This window comes from Lates calcarifer, linkage group LG23 (genome assembly GCF_001640805.2).
Source record: "Lates calcarifer isolate ASB-BC8 linkage group LG23, TLL_Latcal_v3, whole genome shotgun sequence".
Classification (NCBI taxonomy): Eukaryota; Metazoa; Chordata; class Actinopteri; family Centropomidae; genus Lates; species Lates calcarifer.
The window spans coordinates 14,212,214-14,233,100 of record NC_066855.1 but is presented as its reverse complement, the minus strand read 5'-3'; the positions used below and the strand labels follow the sequence as shown (position 1 = coordinate 14,233,100).

The 20,887-nt window shown below is 39.2% G+C and overlaps 1 protein-coding gene across 1 annotated transcript in view; it reads right to left on the bottom strand.

The window, feature by feature from the left end:
- Positions 1 to 928: 928 nt before the first annotated feature.
- Positions 929 to 20,887, bottom strand: part of LOC108886868 (probable E3 ubiquitin-protein ligase MARCHF10) — a 52,330-nt gene continuing 32,371 nt past the window's right edge. Inside the window, exons 2-8 of the mRNA XM_051066335.1 lie at positions 3,344 to 3,441; positions 3,136 to 3,246; positions 2,780 to 2,951; positions 1,890 to 2,538; positions 1,410 to 1,582; positions 1,195 to 1,307; positions 929 to 1,090 (exon numbers count right to left, since the gene is read on the bottom strand). Coding sequence (XP_050922292.1) covers positions 944 to 1,090; positions 1,195 to 1,307; positions 1,410 to 1,582; positions 1,890 to 2,538; positions 2,780 to 2,951; positions 3,136 to 3,246; positions 3,344 to 3,385 — 1,407 coding nt within the window. The 5' untranslated portion in view covers positions 3,386 to 3,441 and the 3' untranslated portion in view covers positions 929 to 943. The remainder of the gene's footprint in view (positions 1,091 to 1,194; positions 1,308 to 1,409; positions 1,583 to 1,889; positions 2,539 to 2,779; positions 2,952 to 3,135; positions 3,247 to 3,343; positions 3,442 to 20,887) is intronic.

The following is a 20,887-nucleotide window of genomic DNA, read 5'->3' as shown; positions in this document are numbered from 1 at the left end:
CACTTATAATGTTGACCCATCAGTATAGATTATTTTCTAAGTCTGCTACAGCCTTGTTATAGCAATTAACTCTTGACACTTTGGAGAAGGTAATAAATATTGCATTAAACAATAACTTATCCTCAATATGTTGTATACTGTATACATTCCCCATGCCACATTGATCCATTCACTTAAATTATACGCATTGTAGTTTATTGTAATACTTGGGTTTAGTTTCATCAAGATATATAAAAAAAACAAAAGGAAAAGGGATGAGGATCAAGTGTCAGATGTCTCCGGTGAGTAGTTTCTCCTCTCTCTGATTCTTCTGAGTCCCTTCCTTATTAGCATTGGCAGTGAACGAGTCTGAGAAAAAAACAGATAGCTACTCACTTGATGTCAAATAAAGATTTTCATTTTCCAAATTCTGTGACTGTCTTATACAAAAATATAACATGAAGTTTATTATAAAAAGCATATAATTTAATCGTCAAAAACTGTTTAGTGACCACAAAAACATATTTCAACTTGATGCTGTTTCCAAATTGGCATATAGGATTTAGTAGGATATTGTCACAGTCATAATTTTCATCATATCAGTCAGACGTTTTTATTCTGTCTGACTCCTAATGTATTCATTTATCTGGGTAATAATTACTGTCATAGTCCTATAGGAATATTGTACTGAACTATGAAGTTACTACTATGAAGTCACTTTGACATATCAAAGCACTTACTGATAATAATCAATCTATTTATAGTGGTAATCATTCAACAGAAGCCTCAGGGGTTTTCCTGGTGGCTGTATGATGTGTACTACGTAACTGCAGCATTGTAGTTTCAGTTTGGACCTTTTCTCCAAAGACCTCAGTGATAATAGTGAGTGCTACAGAAGAAGGACCAACCTATACTGTGCATTATGTGCAATAACATATTGGATGATTAAGTACTGGTAAAACAATCATATACTTCGCATAGTTACCCCAAGGGATGACCGGGTAGCTGTGGGCAGCGATGGCAAAGCTCTCGGGGGTGACAATATCATGGATGGGCTAGACGCAATTTCTTCTACTGCTTCTTGGACATGATGTTCAGCAGTGTCATCCACCTAAACATGTGTGGGAGCAAGACAAAAGTGCTGCTAGTACAGTCAGAATTCTTAAAGCAAAATAACGCAGGCTGAGAAATTCAGAAGATGATTGTTCATGTTACCTGTTCCTGCTGGTCATGTGGCTCGTCAAAATAATCCAAATAAGATGGAATCAGGACTGATGTTAGCTTCCCCAAGCAAAGTTCACAACTTCTAATAGCAGAGATCAATGTCCCTAGAAAAGTAGACAAGAGCTTGCATAAACATATGAACCACTTTGCAGTCATTGTTATACACTATGGCAAATTCAACTTTCACCTTTCAGCTGTCCACTGACCTGACAGGAATCTCTTAAGGATCCATTTCCTGATACAGTCATGGTGAACAAACCGCAGGCTTCCAGAACACAGGCAGGGTGTCAGCAGAGGGTTGGTTGGTGAACTATCACCACTGTGGCAGATCCGACACTGGGCCTCCTCCTCCTCCTCATTAAACAACTCATCTAATATCCTACAGAGAGCAGCAATGGTACATTCGAATTGAGCCTGACAAGAGTTTACACTCTTAGCTTTTTTAACACATCTGAATCAACGTCCTGTCTTTGATAAGATAGAATTGAGACTAATATGATGAATAATTTGAACGATGATTTATGACCTGATGCACAAATCAAATTTATTATCATATTACTATCATAACAGTCAAATTACATATTCTATTAGTTGCTAGTAATGTATTCACCTATTTTTTTTTAAAGCCAGGCCCCTTTGTCCTGCAGATAACCAAATCTGTTTTTTAAGAATAATTAGTATTTTACCTTTGCTTGGGTCTGCATGCAGTCTTTTTGTTCCTATTTTTTAGAAACTGAGGTTCTTTGGCAGTAGCAGCTTCTCCCTGGGCCACTTGACATTTTTGAGTGTGTTTGTCCTCTTTCTCATCACTAAATCTAATCAGGCCACCCAAATTCAGATTCGCTAGCTTTTCAGTAGTCCTCGGAACCCAGACCTCATCACACCACTCCTGTCTGTCAGTGGTGCTGGTTGACCTGCAAGTCTGCAGGCTATGCGGGGTAGGAGTGCTGCAAAAGAGGCTACCAAAGTTTAAATCTGTCGGAGAAACTGTCCTCGGAAAGATCCTCCAATCTCTCTTTACATCTGTGGCCTGACAGATGGCTAATAAGTTATCATCAGCCTCCTCTTCAGATTCAGATGTATCAAAAATGGGAAGATGTGGAGCAGTGGTGGTACCTCCCAGGAAGTCATCCAGAGTCTCAACAGTGGATGGACACCCAGAGTCTATGATCTCCTCAGTGTTTGTTTTGTTGAAAAGGTGTTTCATCTTGTTCTCGCTCCTCAGGATGTCTTGGCTTTGTGTTTGTTTGCTCGCTTCCCCACAGGTGGATCCATTTAATACGCCGTCTTTCACATGCTTAGATCTGTGCTTGTTATGATACTGCACAGGGTGTACTTGGTTGCCATGGAAAAGGAGATACAGAAAATCTATGCTCCAAAAGAATTCAAACACATTGGCTTGCAACAAAAATACAGCCACTATCAAATAACAGTTGATATTATGAAACAACACAGAAGCTAAAAAAGTAAATGAATGAGTAAATGAAAAGTAAAAGACAAAGCACCAGGTAGTGAGAGACTGGCCAGTTGCTTCCTGCTATAACCTGCAGTGCAAAATGTATCCCAGAAAACTTACATCTGGATGCCAGGGGGGACTTTCCTCCGTGGGGAACCTTTGAAGTCATTGCCAGCTCTGCAGTCATGCTCTGGGTTGCACTAGAGATAGCTTGAAGGCAGGACACCGAGCCTTTGTTCCGTGAACTCCCTGGCTGAGACGAAGCACTTTTCCCAGAGCTGCAGGGGGACGACTGCAGGTGGCAAGCAAAGAGGGTTTGGAGTCTAAGACTGTCTCAGAAAGCTGTGTTTCTTAAGAGGGGTTTTGGATGCTGCTGTTATGCAACTTTGGTTAAATGTTGTGGGTATATTCCACAGCTGGTGTCATTTCAAATTTGCTCTCCGATGTAATGTGAGTTCTTACTGCTGTGTTGTTACCTTTGAGACCTTCTTTGCAGCTAACATGGGCTGCAATAGTGATGAAAAAGTCTGCATGCCAGGAGTCTTTTGTTTCACCACGGTATCTGCCCTCTCTCTATGATCCTGACTCTGGCAAAACCAGTCCAAAAATAAGCAATGATACAGTCAGATACAGTGCAAGAAAAAAATTTTTTTTTTGTAAAAATTAACATGCAACTTTCAGCACCTGATTGTCCAAATTTGGTTGCTTCCGCTGCATCCCAAACATACGTAGTGTTACTGAGGTTTTCAGCACCCTGTCACTCCCAGTTTTGAGGTACAACCCTAAAACACAAAATAGCTTACAGAGTCATAATTATAACAGATGTCAGCCAGCTAGTGTGGAAGAACATTTGCAGGCTCAGATATCATCAGGTGTGAAATAATCTTTGAGAAGGCATGACTGTGGTGAAAACACCTGTTCCCACTGCCAGGTGTATTAACTGTGTGTCATAGGCTGTTACAGTACTCTGCAGCCTCAAAGCCAAGGTAATGTTACAACCTCAGACTTGCACTATTATCAACAAGTTGTTATGAGGGGAAACACTGCCCGTGATACCATAGACTATATAACATTTATAATCTGAATATATTTCCATTTATCATAACATAAATTGACAGGTATAAAAAGAAAAATGCAAAAATGTAAAGATTTAATTGTGCAAATAATTGGTTTGTTTTTATGTGTGTGAGGAAAATACTAAATCTGGGTATCCTTTTGAAAAATAGACATTTGTGAATGTTAATTTTTATTATTTTTTTTTACCCTTTTATATCGATTTACAATTTAGATTAATATTTGGATCCTAACATTGAAAATGCATTATTACTTTGTTGAAAATAAAATTTTAATATAACCACTTTAAATCAAAATTACATCTGTAAAAGATTAGCACTTTAAAAAAAACATTTTTAAAACGAAATACAGAAGAGCGTTGCCTGTACATATGCCAGATGTATTAAATACTGTAGATATGATAAATCACTACAAATATGCAACACCACAACATATATAAATATAGGCTAATGGCGTATAAAACACTTTAGACTCACTCTTTAGACGGATGGATGTGAGACATGAAGGCAGACCTGATGTGAAGTTTACCGCTGAAAACACCCTCGTGTATTTCTGTTCAAATGACACGTTTCCATGGAGATTCCGTGCCTGTTTTAGATAGATGCCCTCTATAGAGATGTGTAGAACAACTTTACAATTGGTTGCATTACGTTGAACGTGAATTCGACGTTACTTGTCACTTAGTTTTTTTTTTTTTTTGTTTGTTTGTTTTTAATAACTGAGCCTCCGGTTACAGTTTTTATTAGTCGCCATATTGTTCTATTAGCAGTTTTGGTATAAAAAAAAAGCATTAAAATATATTTAAAGTACTAAAAGTGAAAGTACCCATTATGCCGAGTAACTGATTTTCGAATAACGCATGTTACATATACATCACTTTAATGTTGCAGCAGGTAAAGGTGGGGCTAATTTTAATTACATTATATAATGTCTGAGTTGTGAATTCCTCCTTTTGGATTAATTAATGTCTTATCTGAAGCTGTAATAATACGCCATAATTCATTTGTTATATCATATTTGTGTTATTAGTTTGAATCTGTAAAGTAACTAAGTTTGCAAATAAATGTAGTGGAGTAAAAAGTACAGTATTTCCCTCTGAATTGCAGTGGAGTAGTGAGTAATGGAAGCACCTGAAAATGATACAGGTGTAGGCATTTTACATGGTGGATATGATGTGATCTGGTATTATGTATAGGTTATTGCCATATCAGACACACATTTAATATTTTTGTTCACATTTGAAAATATTCAACAGCACAGATTTCTGTCTGGACCTCTGCTCCCTCATGACACACAACCACATATCGCTGATAAAAGCACAGACCCTGTGATCTTTTAGTCGCACATTAGCATAACATCTGCGAGTAGTTTAAAAGACACCTACTGGCATCACACACAGAGGAGCTAGAGCTCTAGTAGATTAGTAGAAGATCCAGGGCCAGAGTCACTCTCTTACCTCTCTAGCTCCCCACGACTCTGCTGATCTCCCTGCAATCTTGTGTTAGCCCCCATTAATCTCACCTCCCCTTGCAGTCGGTTAACGGGAGATTGGTCTTTGCGCTCACCTTTGCTGTTTTCATTCTTTATATTCAGACAGAGGGACAGTACAGGGGAAGACAAAGAAAGAGAAAAGGCTGTGATAGGATTTGATTCAAGTGTTTCCAGAGGTGGTGGTGGTGGGGGTTTACCTCTCAGCCATTATGGACCACCTCGTCCATCACACTCACACAGACACACATGCCCACACACATGCACACACTGTGTCAGAGCCCCTGCACCACAGCCAGTTTCCAGGGCCTCCCTCAGGTATTTCTCATTACCATTTGCAGAGAGGGGACCCTTTTAAGTACAAATATGCCCTTTGGCAGGTTTGTTACGTCTGCCAACTGAATGATATATTTAGGTACAGTGCATACAAGCTGAGAGGTATGATGTTGGCATGCCCTAATCTGGCAAATGTCATATATGGCAGCATCTTCTTTCTTAGAGACTTTAATTAGTTTTTATGATATAGTGCACAACATATTTGCTTTTTAAAGATATAGTATACTTTTATTAGTCAAATGATTATGAAAGGATTCATCTTTATTAAATGATAACTGAGCAGTTAAGATAAAAATAAACATATAGCCCATGTACACAACAAAAACAAAACTGGAAAAGCAGTTGTTGACTCAATGGGAATAAGAAGACTTTGGTGATTTGTTCTTACTGTGAAGCTCACACTTGAAAGGACAAAGGTCACAAAACTGTTGATCCTACAGATGTTTATTCACTATGTGTTGATAAGGTGTTGGAGAGGGTGTTGTCTACAAATCAGTGGTGCAACTAAGTAAATATACTCAGTGCTCACTGAAAAAGAAATGGCCACACTGTAGATGTGTGCAGAAGCAGTGTGCTGAATACTGGTTTCGAATTAATCACATGATGAGAGAATAAGGAGATTATAGCTAATGCCAGATAAGTACATTATCACTCACTTAATAGTATGTACGAATCAGCACTTAACATGGAGGTAAATAAAAAGTGTTTAAACTTTAACCATTAGAACAACAACAACAAATATAATCAGCATAAATTATTCGCAAAATATAATTACATTTTTTTCCTTTAGTTAATCTTTTCAGCAAACATTGTAGTTTAATTGTGATACAGTACATTGCTGCCTCACTGTGTGTAGTTACTTCCCTGATTGTGATTCTGCCTGATAGGCCTGTAATTTTATTGACTGGCTGAGGAAGAGGTCAGGATAATGTCTGACACCGGCTAACCTCTTCTCCATCTATCATTTCAAATGGCAAATGCCATGGTCTGCAGGGGAGAGGAATTGAAGTTTGATTGGCATCGACCTTGTTTCTCTTGAATAATTATGAATGATTTAGGTATTAGTTCCTCCTTTCGTCATAAATAATTCATTATAGACCTGGCTTCCACCCCCACTGTATGTTTGCTCCTGAGCTCCGTCTGTTCGCCTGGGATTTCAACTGCGTCAAGCGGCTCAGAGAAAAACCGATTAATACCGGAAATATGGCGGTGATAATCCCCAGAAAAACGGAATGAAATGACATTTATTTTTGTTATCTTGATGCATTTTTAAAAGTGTGTGTTGATTGAGGTCTGCGCGCTTTGCGAACACTGCAACTGTTGGGGGTTTTATTTTGAAAAACTGCACCGGAAGGGTTGCATTTGATGGATTTAACCGACTTGATTCTGTGATAGGCAGGTCAGCGCTCCATGTTGCGGCGCTGCGTGGCACTGGGCACCCGCTGGCTCCGACTGCACCACGCTCACATGTTGTGAATGGCCACGATACTTGGCACGTTTGGCGGGCGAGAAGTCACCGTTAGTCCGGGCACTGCTACCTGCTGCAGACCGAGCTTGCACCGCGTACACCCATGGGTGTCGCTACTGTGACTGTCTCCTGCGTTTGGACTGCATGTAGCCGCTTTGATCGAGTGCAGTTATTTTCAGAGTCACTCGCTCAAGCTATTTCGGACCGATTGGAAACGTGCAGGCTGGTCGCGTAATTTGGATTGAGGAGCCGCACGGAGCGCTGCAGCAGACACGGTACCGGAGCAGCAGCAGCAGCAGCAGAGGAGAAGGCACGAATGTGATGCCAAAGCTGACCAGAAAAACAAAGGTTCAAGTCTAGGAAAGGTAATCTGTCTCTCCTCTGAACAACAACTTCTCCTGTTTCTCCGCTGCGCCTGTTTTCATGTTAAACTTTATTTGATAATACCTTTACTGACATGTTTGTGTTTGAGGTGTCAGGCTCTTGCAGCAGCCAATCTATAACCTATAATGCTTATAGTCTTGCTGCTGCTCATAGGCAAAGCCCAGCCAGCCAGCTAAGCCAATAAACACCCCCAGTAGTGTTTAATGAGATAGACTTAACTGCTCCTTTGTACACAATAACAAGCCGTTTTTTTTAATAACAGCAGACTGCAACTAGTGTAATGTATTTTCACGACTTTTGTATAAGAGCGATGCAACACACTGTTGTGTGTTTTTCCTCTAACATTATATTGTTTATCGGTGATAGTCATTCAGCTATATTTAATTACCTCTAAAGACCAGAGAGGATGCCACAGAATGTGCAGACGATTTTACAACAGAGGCCTTGCTGTATCTCAACAAGGTGAATGGATATTAAGATTACTATGTACTAATCTCTACACAGAAACCTAGTAACACCTTGTATGGTGAATATACTGTAGGATACACATATAGAGTACTTATGCTTTCCCTCTCTGTGTAACCTATATTCAACATATACCATCTGAAGGTAGAAGGGGGTTGCCCACCCAGACAACAAAACTGTCCATAAAGTGAAGAGGTTTATATGGAAGAAGCTGTTCTTACTTGTTCTATGGCTTCAGGCCAGCACCTACCTCACTCAGCATAGCCTATTATCTGACATCTGGTCCTTCTCGACAGGGACTTATGTGGTAATAGTATGTTTCAACAAAAGGCTGTTAATCTGTGTAATGCCTGTTGTTTGCAAAGGAAAACGCTTATTTCCCTACGATCACCACTCAGCACTTGATATGGTGGAATATAATTCTGCTTTGGATGGGGAATGTTATGAGATGTGAAAACCTTAGCAGTTGTTTGTAGATGTTTTATGTTGCTCAGTTATATTGTTGGGATTTGACATGGTGCGGGTTTGAAAAATCACAAAATCTACACTGAGGAAAATGTCATTTTTAGGGCATAGTTTACACACACACTCTCACTAAAACGAGCTATGCCTTTATGGCATCCAGAGAACTGCTGTGATAAAGCATTTATCAGAAAAATAGGTCTGTAGACTGGTAAGATTTGGGTTCCAGTACTCATGGTTTTTGTATGAGGCTGGAGATGCCTGCTGTCTCGCTGTACTTTTAACAAGTTCTTGGTTGTCAGCTCGGCTCGGCACAGATAAAAGACAGCCATCCTCAAAGCTCTCTCTCATCACATCAATGACATGCGCTAGTTTTGCTTCTCTCTTGCTACCCCAGTCCTGACACACATCTGTGAGTTCACAGTGTGGAGGTTTTCCATTATGAGATCATGATGTTTTTCTTTTTTTAGTCCACCAGCCCTAAACTTTTTGTCTTTCAGTGCTTTATCTCTCTCTCTGCTCAAGGGGGGGTAATGACAAGGCCTTGTTTTCCACAGCCCGAGCCAACACAGTCCCTCCTGTCACGCTCACTGACAGGCCAAAGGTTAAAATAAAAAAGATTCTTCTGGAGCAAATGGGCGAAGGATTTCTCAGAAACTCAAGTTGACAGAAAACAGCCTTCAGTCTCACACTGTACTTAAGAAACCTACAGTATAAATAAAACATGCCTCAAATCTTTGAATACAAACTGACTCAAAATGTAGCCACTCTTAACTCTCTGTGGCAGCACTGCAGCAGATCAAATATCATTTAATTTTGAGAGCAAAATCATTATCGCAGTTATTATATGAGTTATTATGCAGCCCTGATTGAGTACAATTGTTAGAAATTCAGTTTACAAAGCACATGAAATCTCACTTTGTGAGTGTCTCAGTGGCCAGTCCTTAACAGAAATGTTCTCCCTAAAGCACTAAACCTCTTAATGCCACAAAAATCAGCTACTTGGGACATTTAGCATTTAGCCCATAGTGTTGATTGGCATATTTCTCTTATGCTCTGTTAGGTAGATGTAGAAATTATTGTTTATAATGTTGTGTTTCTACAGAACAAATGATGTCTTATGTCACTTGCCATTTTACACCAGGCCTTATTAATTGACTCTTCCCTAAGTCCCGCCCCTTGAATACAGACTGGCATATTATTGGCCAGCTCTTACTGGGGTCCCACAACTACCTGGCTGTGCTCCATAGACTCTTATGCAATCATCCTGTCATTTTTCTGTCTGGTTTTGTGGATTTGGAGCTTGTCATTGTTAAACGTTATGCAGCACTTGTAACAGTGATTCTAGTTGTCATTTTAAACCAAACCAAGATTTTTCCCTTATCTAAATATAGATCCAACTGTGGCCTTTCCCAAAATCTAACCAAGTCATTTTTGTACATAAACCAAACAAAACTTTGTCATTATAAAATCGATTTACTTGTAAACAGAGATTTGTAACGTATTGATGTCAGACCAGAAAATGCTTCTTTTGTTGTTTAATTTAGAGAACTTGTTGTTAGACGTAGGTGATCTTTAGTAGAAGACACTGAATTACCAGTTTCTCCACCAACAATAGTCTAGATAAATCATAATGTAATGCAACCACAGGAAAGGAGACAGGTTGAAACTCACTTTTTCTTGACCAAAAATAATCTTATTTTAGCATTGCCATCATCCGCCAAAATGTTCAAGCATGTTCCTGTTCAGTGGTTTTTCATTTTTACAAATGTAGAAAATCACTGATTGAATCAGGAGTGGATGAGGCCAGCTGCGGCAAACTTGGTACATCAAAAAGGCAAATTACAGCACTTTATCACAAAATAATACATAAAATTACAGACTGATATTGTGTAATGTTGTTTAATAAAGTTTAAACTCTCAAGTTCTCCTTTGAAGAGTCACCAGCAGCTTTTTATAGTCAGTTTTATACAACTTATACTCGTAACAAATCTTTATCTGACACTGCATTTTGTATTCTTTAAAGTGGTTGGAGTTAATTAAGAGACTTCTAACCACACAAGAGTGTTTGACTGCTCCTTCAGATATGAAAAGGTCTGTTTTTTAATGAGGTAAAATGGCTCTTTTGGTGTTCATCCACGACCAAGCCAGACAGCGTTGGGTGTCGCTCTCTGAGTCTTATCAGCTCTGAAAATGTGAGTTTGTTTCCTGCATGGGGAATAAAGGTGTCGTCCTCAGGGATGTTTTGATTCATTTCCCTGAGCACTGAGGCAAATGGCACTCTTTTTATGCTGTTTTAATCAGGAAAGGCAGTCAGGGAAACCAGGAAAAGCCTACTGGAAAAAATGCTAGGCTTTTCAGTTTTGCATGTACATGATTGTGCATGTATGTGTGGACTGCAGTATGAACAGCGTGATCATCAGTTTAGAAAAAATGCAGTGTAAAGGGAATTAAAATTGATATTTTGGTCATAATTTATTTCCTTCTTAGCCAGTAACTCAATTCAAGCCCCAAGAGTGGCAGTCATATTAGAAATGTAAAGGGGGTTGGGGTGGGCAGGGGTGGGGGGTGCTCTATAGATTTAGTGAAAGGCAGTATAGTAAAACCTAGGTGCACTGGTCTAAAATATGTTTCTTTCTAGAAGAAGAAGATTCTCCCCAGGCATGTCCCTCATTTTCGGTGTGGCCCTTTGATTGTGTAATAATGATGCGGAAAAGGCAGCGACTTAGCGCTTCATTCTTTCTTGTTAGCGAGCGGACTCTTGAGGTAAGCCGGGCCATTTCATCTTGGCTTTCCGGCACCTCTGTCAGAGGGATAATGCCATGGTTAGCTGTTGCTACCCTTTTGTCTCCTGTACTGCTGGGAGGGAGTCAGAGACATTCATTGAGTTCTGATACATTTTGACTCTGTTTCTCACCTACTTGTACCACCGAGTCTTTGAATAGACTAACATCTTGAAGTTTGTATTAGGGATCATCCCTCTGTGGCTGCAGTTCAGTCTCAGACAATTGAGGTTGTTCTGGGGTATTATTTGTCACATATACCACTTCACATAGCTTTCTCTGGTTTTGTTATTGCAGAAGAGTGCTTTCAACAAAACCATGACAACAGTGCAGCAGTATTTTGAATATGTGGAGTTTGTATGGGAGAGGTCTGTGATTTAAAAAAAAAAAAAAAAAAAAAAAAAAAGAGAATAGATTCGAAGAACGGTGCTGGTGAGACTGTTTTGTATTTCTTGTACATGTTGTTGCCTGTTTCTCTTCAAAGGAGTTGGATATACACCTTAAAAAAGAATCCAACAGCTCAACCAAAAATACAGCACAGGATCAAAGTGCTTTAGTGTTTTCGTCTGCTTTGTACAAGGGAGGCTATTATGATATGTAGGCCTAGTTATGGTTTCATAACAATAGATGGGAGCACTGCATCAATTTATTATCACTTGAGGTTTATGTTTTTTTTACTTCATATTTTAGTCTGTCTCCTACACAGAATTGTATTTTGTATGTCTGGCGGAAGCATGTGTTCAGTTGCTGTGAGCCGTTGCTTACAGATCGCTAAGTAGTGTGGTAACTATTTATATGTCCCAGAAGAGAAGGTGTGTAATAAGATCTGCTGTTTCAAATCAGAATGGATAAAAGGCTGATAGCTGCACTTACCTGCACTGCAAGATTAAAACTTGCATCTGATTTGTGAAGCATGCACAGGATTTGGACTTAGTCACATGAAAATAAACAAATGCACGAATTACCTGTGCAAGCCAAACATCAGAATTAACAAAACTACTACTAATAATCACAGTCTACATCATAATCAGAATTGACTCGCTGGCACACTGTGTTCTGGGCTATAAACAATAAACAAGGCTTTGAAAACAGTCGAAAGCCACTTGGTGTAAATGGAGCACAGCTGCTGGCTCAAGTGGCCTGTGAATGCCCTGCAGAAGAAATTTAAGTGGTGTGCTGTTGTTTTGGCATCTCAGTCTGGATGTGGAAAATTATCTTTAAAAAGCTAATAAGGGCTGAACGATGCTGACATGCAACAACACGTTCAAACTGATGTATTTGTGCGAACGTGGCCAGAGACCAGAAGCTTGTTCAAGCTAGGTCTGGGATGTGTGGGAAGTCATTTCTAGCCATTTCCCCATAGTTTGCACAGATATATTTCATACTGGCAGTTACTGCTGTGACTGGAGACTGTGTTGCTGCATTGCAGCTTTAATGAAATCAAGTTAATCACTTCTCTCTAGACAAGCGGAAGTGTTACATGCATTATTTTATATGTGCTACCTCTTAAGTTACATGACATTACCTGATTCTGCCAAGATGGCTGGGCTGTTGGATAACAAAGATTGGCTGCGGCTGTATCCAATCAGTCTGCCACTCAAACTTTCCTCCTGGGAGCCAAAGATCCCTGTTAGCCTATTAGGCAGCTGCTTGAGCCGACCCCAGCTGCTGATGGCAGATGAATGGCAGAGTATTCATCAGGTTTGAAAGCTGTGTCTCATAGCTGGAACAACAGCTATGATACCAACAAGCCTCATTTTGAGATGTTGCTGGAAGCGACCGTGACCTCCGTGACTCCTCTCCATCAATTTTTATGGTGAAAGTGCATAGTTTTACACCCACCACATAGTTTCTTAAGTCTGTCTCCTGTACATACCAGAAGCATCATCATCCAACTGTTCTTCTCAGTCACAACATCTGGTGTTACTATTAGCAGATTATCACAGACTTTGCCATCCATATTGAAAGCTGTGCATTCTAACTGTTTTCTATAATAGGTTCAGCATAAGATAAATAGGGTTACCACCATGTCACCTACTTAATGCCTGTACACTGACACTACTGCTGCCAAGGCTTTGTAATGTGATCTGTAGGCTGGTGTGAAGTTGTCAATGAAACACTAGTGCTCTGTCATATCTAAATAGCTCCACTGTTCATCTGTGCGTGGTGCTAGCAGTGGGAGATGGGCCTCCGCTCTGTGATGTGAAGCGCCATTAGTGGGTTAACTTCATTATAATTTGCCAGGCATTTCTGTGTCTGTAGAACATAGTGAGCACGTTGTTGTTAATATAGCTGCTTCCATTGGCTTTGTGTGATAAAACAGGGTGTGACGATGAGTGTAGGAGTGTAGGAGAAAAGGATTTTTATGAAAAGTAACATTGTTTTGAGTCTGGGCCAGCACTGTTTTCAATGATACCCTTTGTGTTAAGGAACAAGAATGCACAAATAGTTGTAAATCACAGTGCCGAAGATTTAAGGAGAGGAGTCCGTTCCAACAACTGGAGAGGACACTGATCCAACATTAACCTTCTTAAGTTGCAAACAAATCTCAGCTGCTACAACAATATCAAACATGTTTGATGTGGCTGATGAAACGACCTCACCACAAGATCCACTTTCTAGCTTGTTTGTTTTGTCAGCTACTACTATGTTCTCAAAATGTATGATCTTGCATCTCTTGAGGAGTGAAGTAATAGCCAGTGAGGGGCCAGTTTATAGTGCGGTCAGGCAGACTAAGCTAAGTTGGGCAGTTTACCACCATTGTTAAAAATATTCACAGTTTTGTTTGCACATTCCTGTGAGCTGATGACATTATTTTCTTATCGGTCTTCAGAAGGGAATTCTCGTGTTTTATCATTATGTTTTTGATATTCCATCCTTATCTTATCATCACCATGGATAAAGAGTCTGCAGGTTTTCATTCCATCTGCATAGTTCTACATCTCTATGCTAATATGAACTGATCTCATATGAGATGTTTCACGGAGAGAAAAAATTGTGACGCCAGTGCCAGTCAAAACACTGTGGTCAGTAGAGGGTTATTGATTATCACTGATCACTGGTAAAACACCTCTTCTTTTTATGATGGTTTTTGTGAATTTCCCTTGCGGATTAATAAAGTATAGATCTTCACTAGCACCCTAAGGTACCTGGACTAATCTAAATGGGAAACTAACTTGAATGACTCTGCACTCTTTTTGTATTTAGAGGGTGTTCAGTTTTTCTCTGTATCATTATACTGAAATTGAATCCCTTTGAATCCCTTTCATGGTTTAGCTTTACAGCCTTGCTGTGGACATTTGTCTGTATTTTGTGACATTTTAAGTAATAATCAATCAAAAATAATCCACACATTAATCAGTGTCAAAAGTAATCATTAGTTTTAGCCTCTTCATTAAAGTTATATTCCTTGCTTCGTTTAAAGATCAACATCAAAGACTAAATATCCTAGTGTTTTGTGACTATTTAAGATATTAAACTAGATCCTTCAAGGTGAGTTTTTGCTATTGCTACATAGCCATTGTTAGCATTAACAGCTGTTTACTTACCAGTCTAGAAGAAACATCGCAAATCCAGTATCAAACTTCATTCCTTTTCTCACCAAGAGCTGTTTCCAGAGGTGGAAACACTTCTTTTTTTATACTGAAGTTAGTATGCTAAACAGCTAACCCCAGCCCATCCTATTTTGTAATGCCACTTTGAAATTTGCACTCAGTCCAACATGAGAGGAAAGAACCTCTTGTCTTATAAGTGCAATAACGACTTAAACTCTTGTTAAGTAAGCTGCTGTTAATGCTAACATTGGCTATGTAGCATCAACAAAAACTTACATATAGCACCTTTAAGCTTTTAATAAGCCAAACAAGTAATATTTGCTGGTAGCATGAACACAAAGTAGAATTTCAAGACATATACAGTATTTTCTCTATTTTGAGAGTTAAGTAAAGAAGCAGAATGATAAAGATACAACTTTGCAACAAAGTAACATTACACACTGACAGTGCTTTACCAAACATACTGAATACAGTCCCCACAAACAACAGAATTTGATTAAATAAATCACAGCTGAGTGAAGTGGCCCTTGCTCTGCATACTGTCTGTGTGGAACCCTGTAATGCTACGTGGCACAGTGTGCGAGCTATTTTAAGACTCCTTTTAGCCACACTTTTGTGTTTTGCTGAGGCCAAGATGGTTTTACTCAGGCCACCACACTTGTAAAATTCAAAAGGGAAAGCGCATGCAGATCAAAAAGATGTGCTCAGTTTTCTCAGTTCAACCAAATGTCAGATTATTGACCACAATGCTTGCAGCTGTGTGGGCTTGTCCTTTGCAGATGAAAAGGCTCCACTGTAGCTTGACTGTGGGATCTTCAGTACTCTACCCCACGGTGGTAACATTTTTTAAGGATTAGCCAGTTTTCTATGATATGAAAAGATAAATAACCTTGTTGACAGAGCCTATATACAGCACTAGGGCTAGTTCCATTAAGTGGCCTTCTTCAACAGTGGCTTGTTTTGAAGGTAGGGGAGTGGTCTACTGCTTAGCCTCCAGTCACCAAAATATGCCCTTGTTCAGACACGAGAGTTCATTGTGTTAGCATTCAGAACACAGAGCCCCCTCTGAGTCTGTCTAAAAATACTCCATACCACCTCTGCCCCATACTACCCACCAAGGGGCAGGAATAAAGAAGAGCTACATGAGGCTGGGTGAGTAAACATACAAACATGCAGCACACACACACACACACACACACACACAGAGCTAGATGCATTTCTCTGCAATTCCATCTGTAAGAGAGAAAGCATAAAAGACAGACTAAGCTCTTAATTCAGACAGCATTGGAAGGTAACTAAGAACATTTTCTCAAGTAGGCTCAAGTTGAATTTTTGTACTCCATAACATTGCAGAGGTAAATGTAGTTTTACTCTGCTAAATTTATGTGACAGCTATAGCTATTAGTTAATTTGTAGATAATACATTAAAAAATGATAAGCAATAATAATAAGCAAATAAAGGATGCCAACTCGCAGTATATGGTAGTTTATATAGGTCCACCTTTTGCAGCTGCAACATAAAAGTGATGCTTCTAAATTAACACATCAGTAATTATAATCTTGCTGATACTATTTTTACCTGTACTACTAAGATTATGAATTCATGACTTTTACGTGTAACAGAGCATCTTTTACAGTGTGATATTGCTTCTTTTACTTTAGTAGAAGATCTATTTCCTCCATCATTGAATTCAGGCTTATTGGAGCCTCAGAGATACACTAAGTCTGGAGAGTGTGCTATTTATTCATCTTTTAATAAAAGTTATGGGATCTTAAGCCAAGACCTATGTGATTTATGCCCTTATCCTCTTTAGTTCTCATGGCCCCAAGTTTCTTTTTTTATATTTTTCCGAACAATATGTTTTCCGAAGTGTAAGATTTGAAGGAAGAATGCCTGATACAGTTTTTCTTGATACCTCTTATCCCAGGGTTGAAAAGACACAGTGCAAGCTTCCCCCCTCCAAGGTCAGGGTCAGCCAGTTACACAGTGGGCGACAGGAAGCTGGAGGGACTGCCATCTCTAAATGCCTAATGAGCCTCTAATTGATTTCCAGCTGAAAACCCCGCAGAGTGTTAATGCCAGTTCCAAGGAAACTATATTATGTCCCCTCTTCATTTAGCCAACAAGACGTAAGAGGCCCTGAGACATACATTTTTTACATGGAGTCACAGAGGTAATGAGCGGTAATGACACAGAGGTTGGTTAGCACAGATGGATAACACAAACACACACATTTATACATATTATTTTGATGTTAGACCAGCCATTGAACACAGGAGAAAATTAAATTAACTTGGACCATGCTCTCTCCTTAATATTTTCTTGCTTTGGTCAGTCATAGGTTTTATGGCCCATCTGGCCGTATGTCTGAGATCTAGACCTAAAGAGAAAGAGAGGGAGAAACACATCCCACTTGAGGTCCACCATGTTATTTTCAGTATTAAGGGCTGAGCAATATTCCCATCATCTCCCACTCTTTTATGAGACGCAACTGCTGCAATAAGATGGATTTTAAGAAAGGGGCTAATCTTAGGCAATGCTTTAACCAGCTCCCTAACCATATCCCATTCTCAACGCTTTAAAGGCTCCAGCCCCGTCTGCCAGCACAGCTTTCAGACTGTGTTTGCCTAAATGTTTCATTCATCTTGATCAACACTGAATAAGATCAAGCTTGTGCTCAAAATAGCAGTGGCTATAAAGCATCTGCGGACTTTTTATGCTCGGTTGGGTGTAGACCGACAGATGGTATGTGTTTGTTAAGAGGGTTTGTTTAAAGTTGATCCCTGTTAATGCATTGTGCTCAGATTATGGCTCGACACATTGTCATTCAAACCTGTACCTGCCACTTAAAGCACTGACACCTGCTAGGCTGCTGCTCAGATGTTCCATTTTGTTTCTTATGATAAAATGGTAAGCACATTTTTGGTTTCTTAAATTGTAAGTAGATGTTGGAGATGGTTGTGTTTTTCTTGTATTGTTCAACAGCTTATACTGATTTTCTTAGCTGTGGCTCTTCTTAAAAGGCTGTCCAAAACCTCTGTGTTTGGGTACCACAGAGTGCTTTTCAGCCTTTCTTTGCTGGAGCACATGGATGCTGGAGTAGGTGAATAGGACTGTTGTATTGGTTTAGGGGTGAGGGTCACATTAGAAATTTCACTGTGGTCGTGGAAGAGTAATGGGGAAAGCGACTCAAGAGCACTTGTGTGTCGGACGTGTCTTGTGTCCGCTGATGAGTGGCTCTCTCTTAGAAGTTGTAGCAGGCAGTGTCACCTCTGCTACATTGATTTCCAATGTGCTGAATGTGAACAGGTGTTAAAGTACACTTCCTACAATGTAACAGTGTAGACCTACAAAATCGCAAAGTTTGGTATTCATTTTCTATAGGACCTGTGTGAATTGCCTCTCAGAAAACTTTGCATTGCAAAAAAAGTGTAAAAATGTTAATTAACTTTATGCAAATGATGGCAAAATTCACCTGGAAGCTCTGAAGTGTTAAGCTGAAAAATTGGCAAAGGGAAAATGAAGCAGTGGTGGGCTGAGGAAGTTTAGTCTGAACCTGATGTGAATACATGTCTCTGGAGAAATTTATTGTTTAATGAAAGTCTAAAGTCTCTGGAATTCCGTCTTTGCTTGTCCCTTGTATTTAACATGACAGATAGTAACAAAAAGGTTGTTTAATTTACACATTGTTTGCCAATAAGCAAGGACACAGTGATGATGAGAACTGGTTTAATGTAATATACTATCTCCTGTCTTTAACAGTTTTGTTCCGTTATGTCATGTCAACACACAGACTTGCGATGTGGAATAAATTGGAATGGGACCATTTTGAGTTTTGAGGCCATTTCTGATATGATATTTGTTTTGTTTTTTTATATTAACACTTCTGTAAGAAAAAGATTTAATTAGAAGGCAACTAAATTCCCTATTTTACAGCTTGACTCCTGTCCTCTGGTTGGTTTCTGTTTCTAACTTGTACTTTACAGAAAAGCATTTTCATGATGGAAATGTTTAAAAGTTCATTTAATTTCATTGTACAATTTAAAGCCATTTATACGACTTCAGTCGGAGACAGTAATAAAGAAGAATAAAGACAGTATTGATTTTACTCTCAATTTAGTCCACAATACACTGTTACATGAGTCACCTTATTTGTTATGAATTCACCACAGCTTGTTTTCTTCATCTGCTGTCTTTTACAGTGCAATGCAATTAAGAGGTGATAACAATGGTAGGCGATTTTTCTTTCCTTTTTTTTCCAGTGTAAGTAATTGGTCCGCGGTGCCCTGTGTTTTATTTCTTAGACCTTTGGCAAATAGAAAATATGGCCAGGGGAGAACTCAGACACCTTGTTGTGAGCGTGGAGTCTGGTCTAAGCGGGCCAATTTGTCTGAGTGCCTATTTCTCTAACTGGCAGAAAGAGTCTTATAGAGCAGTGGTTCCTTCATGATGTGAAGCAGTTCACTTTAGCCAGTGATTAAAAGGCAAACATGGACTGCTAGACTTTACACAGAGGCATTTGTATTACATGAAAGCTTAAATACTCTTGGCCTCTGAGAAGGAAATGAGAGGCGAAGCTTAAATGCCATATTTATCAGTGAAATGGGGATTTGGGAGTGTTGGTCGCATAATTTGTTTTGATCTAATTTCTGGCCTTTTCAGTTAATAATACAGACACCCAGTGGACAAAGGGGAATTAGGCATTCTGTCACATGATTGAGATTTGAATGGGGTTTCTGTGGGATTGAGATTTCTGTGGATGTTTTTTCATATTATATGCCAGATTTTGCTCCAACAGCCCATATCGTTGTAAACCAGACGCGTAGCACAGGGACGTGTCTTGCTCCTGCTTCTCTTCTAATCATCATCTACTGAAGGGGACAGCTGCCCGGCCTTTGTGACCCTGCTAGCTTTAAGTGACAAGGGGAGTTGAACTTGGAGAATGCTCTGTGTTTTTCTGCGGCCTCTGCCATATTTCTTTAACCCCCAAACCATTAACTATCTTCTCCAGTAAAACTCATTCACTCACACATTAAAACAAACCCTCTCAGAGACGTTTGAGCAAATCAAGAAAGAAATTCAAAGAAAATCTAGAATGGCGTTTTATTAAAAGATCACTATGATGGATTTCACAAACATTTTATCTTTGCTTTAAATTAAAAAAGCCAAATGTTACCCAACAGAAGCCAATTAAATTCCCCCTCCAAGGATTCAAAGCCCAGAACAAAAATGTTTCCAAAAAAAAAACTGAGGGTGATGGAGATATGACTCTCTTACTGTTTCTCATTATTATTGCTGTAACTTATTTAGACTCCCATTGGCTGGTTTACTTAATTACTGTGTTGGCAACACAGTGTAAAATTCAGATTAAGTCTTGTAAAGTGTTCCCTACAGAGAGCAATGTGCAAACTATAATTAGAAAATGAAAAAAAAGTATTCAAAGTCCATGTGACACCCTGGAGGAAACTCGATTATGGTTTTGCAGTTTGTCTGACGACTTCTTTTGTGCAGAAATGACATTCTGCTTCCTTTCAAAATCTATGTCTTAGTTGTCCTTTATGAAGGAAAGGAAGTCAACTGCATTGCCACTGGAGGATATTGCAGAGGCAGAACTGAGGGTTGAAACAGGGACTCTGTGAAGCTGGAATGAATTTGCTGAATTTCATTGGGAGATGCTTTGTTTTGTTGTTAGCGCTTAAGAAATTGTTTGTTTAATAAATACTGGAGCATTCTTCTCATAACTTAATTTTAAACCAATTAATGTTCTCTCTCCAAAAGTGCAAAAGTGGGCTAATTAATTCTCTGTGGAGAAACCTAACTTCCATTACTGTTTATGTAATTGCCTGGTGACCTGAGCATATGTTTCTGTGGGCTGATGAAGCTTTAACTGATCAGTCTTTTTAAAGATTATTTTTGGCATAATTTGTTTTATTGCACAGTTTATAACTGTAAGAGAAAGAATATGAGAGATAAATATCAAAGGCTAAATGTCCTTATGTTTGTGATGAGTTAAGATACTAAATTAGATGCTTAAAGGTGCTATATGTAAGTTTTTGTTGTTGCTTCATAGCTAACATTAGCATTAACAGCTGTTAACTTACCAGTCTACAAGAAACTTTGCAAGTTCAGCATCAAACTCTCCAGTGGTAGAATGCAGCACCAATGTAAACTGTAGTTTGGTTTCTGTTTCTATCGCTTCTTTTCTCTGCCACA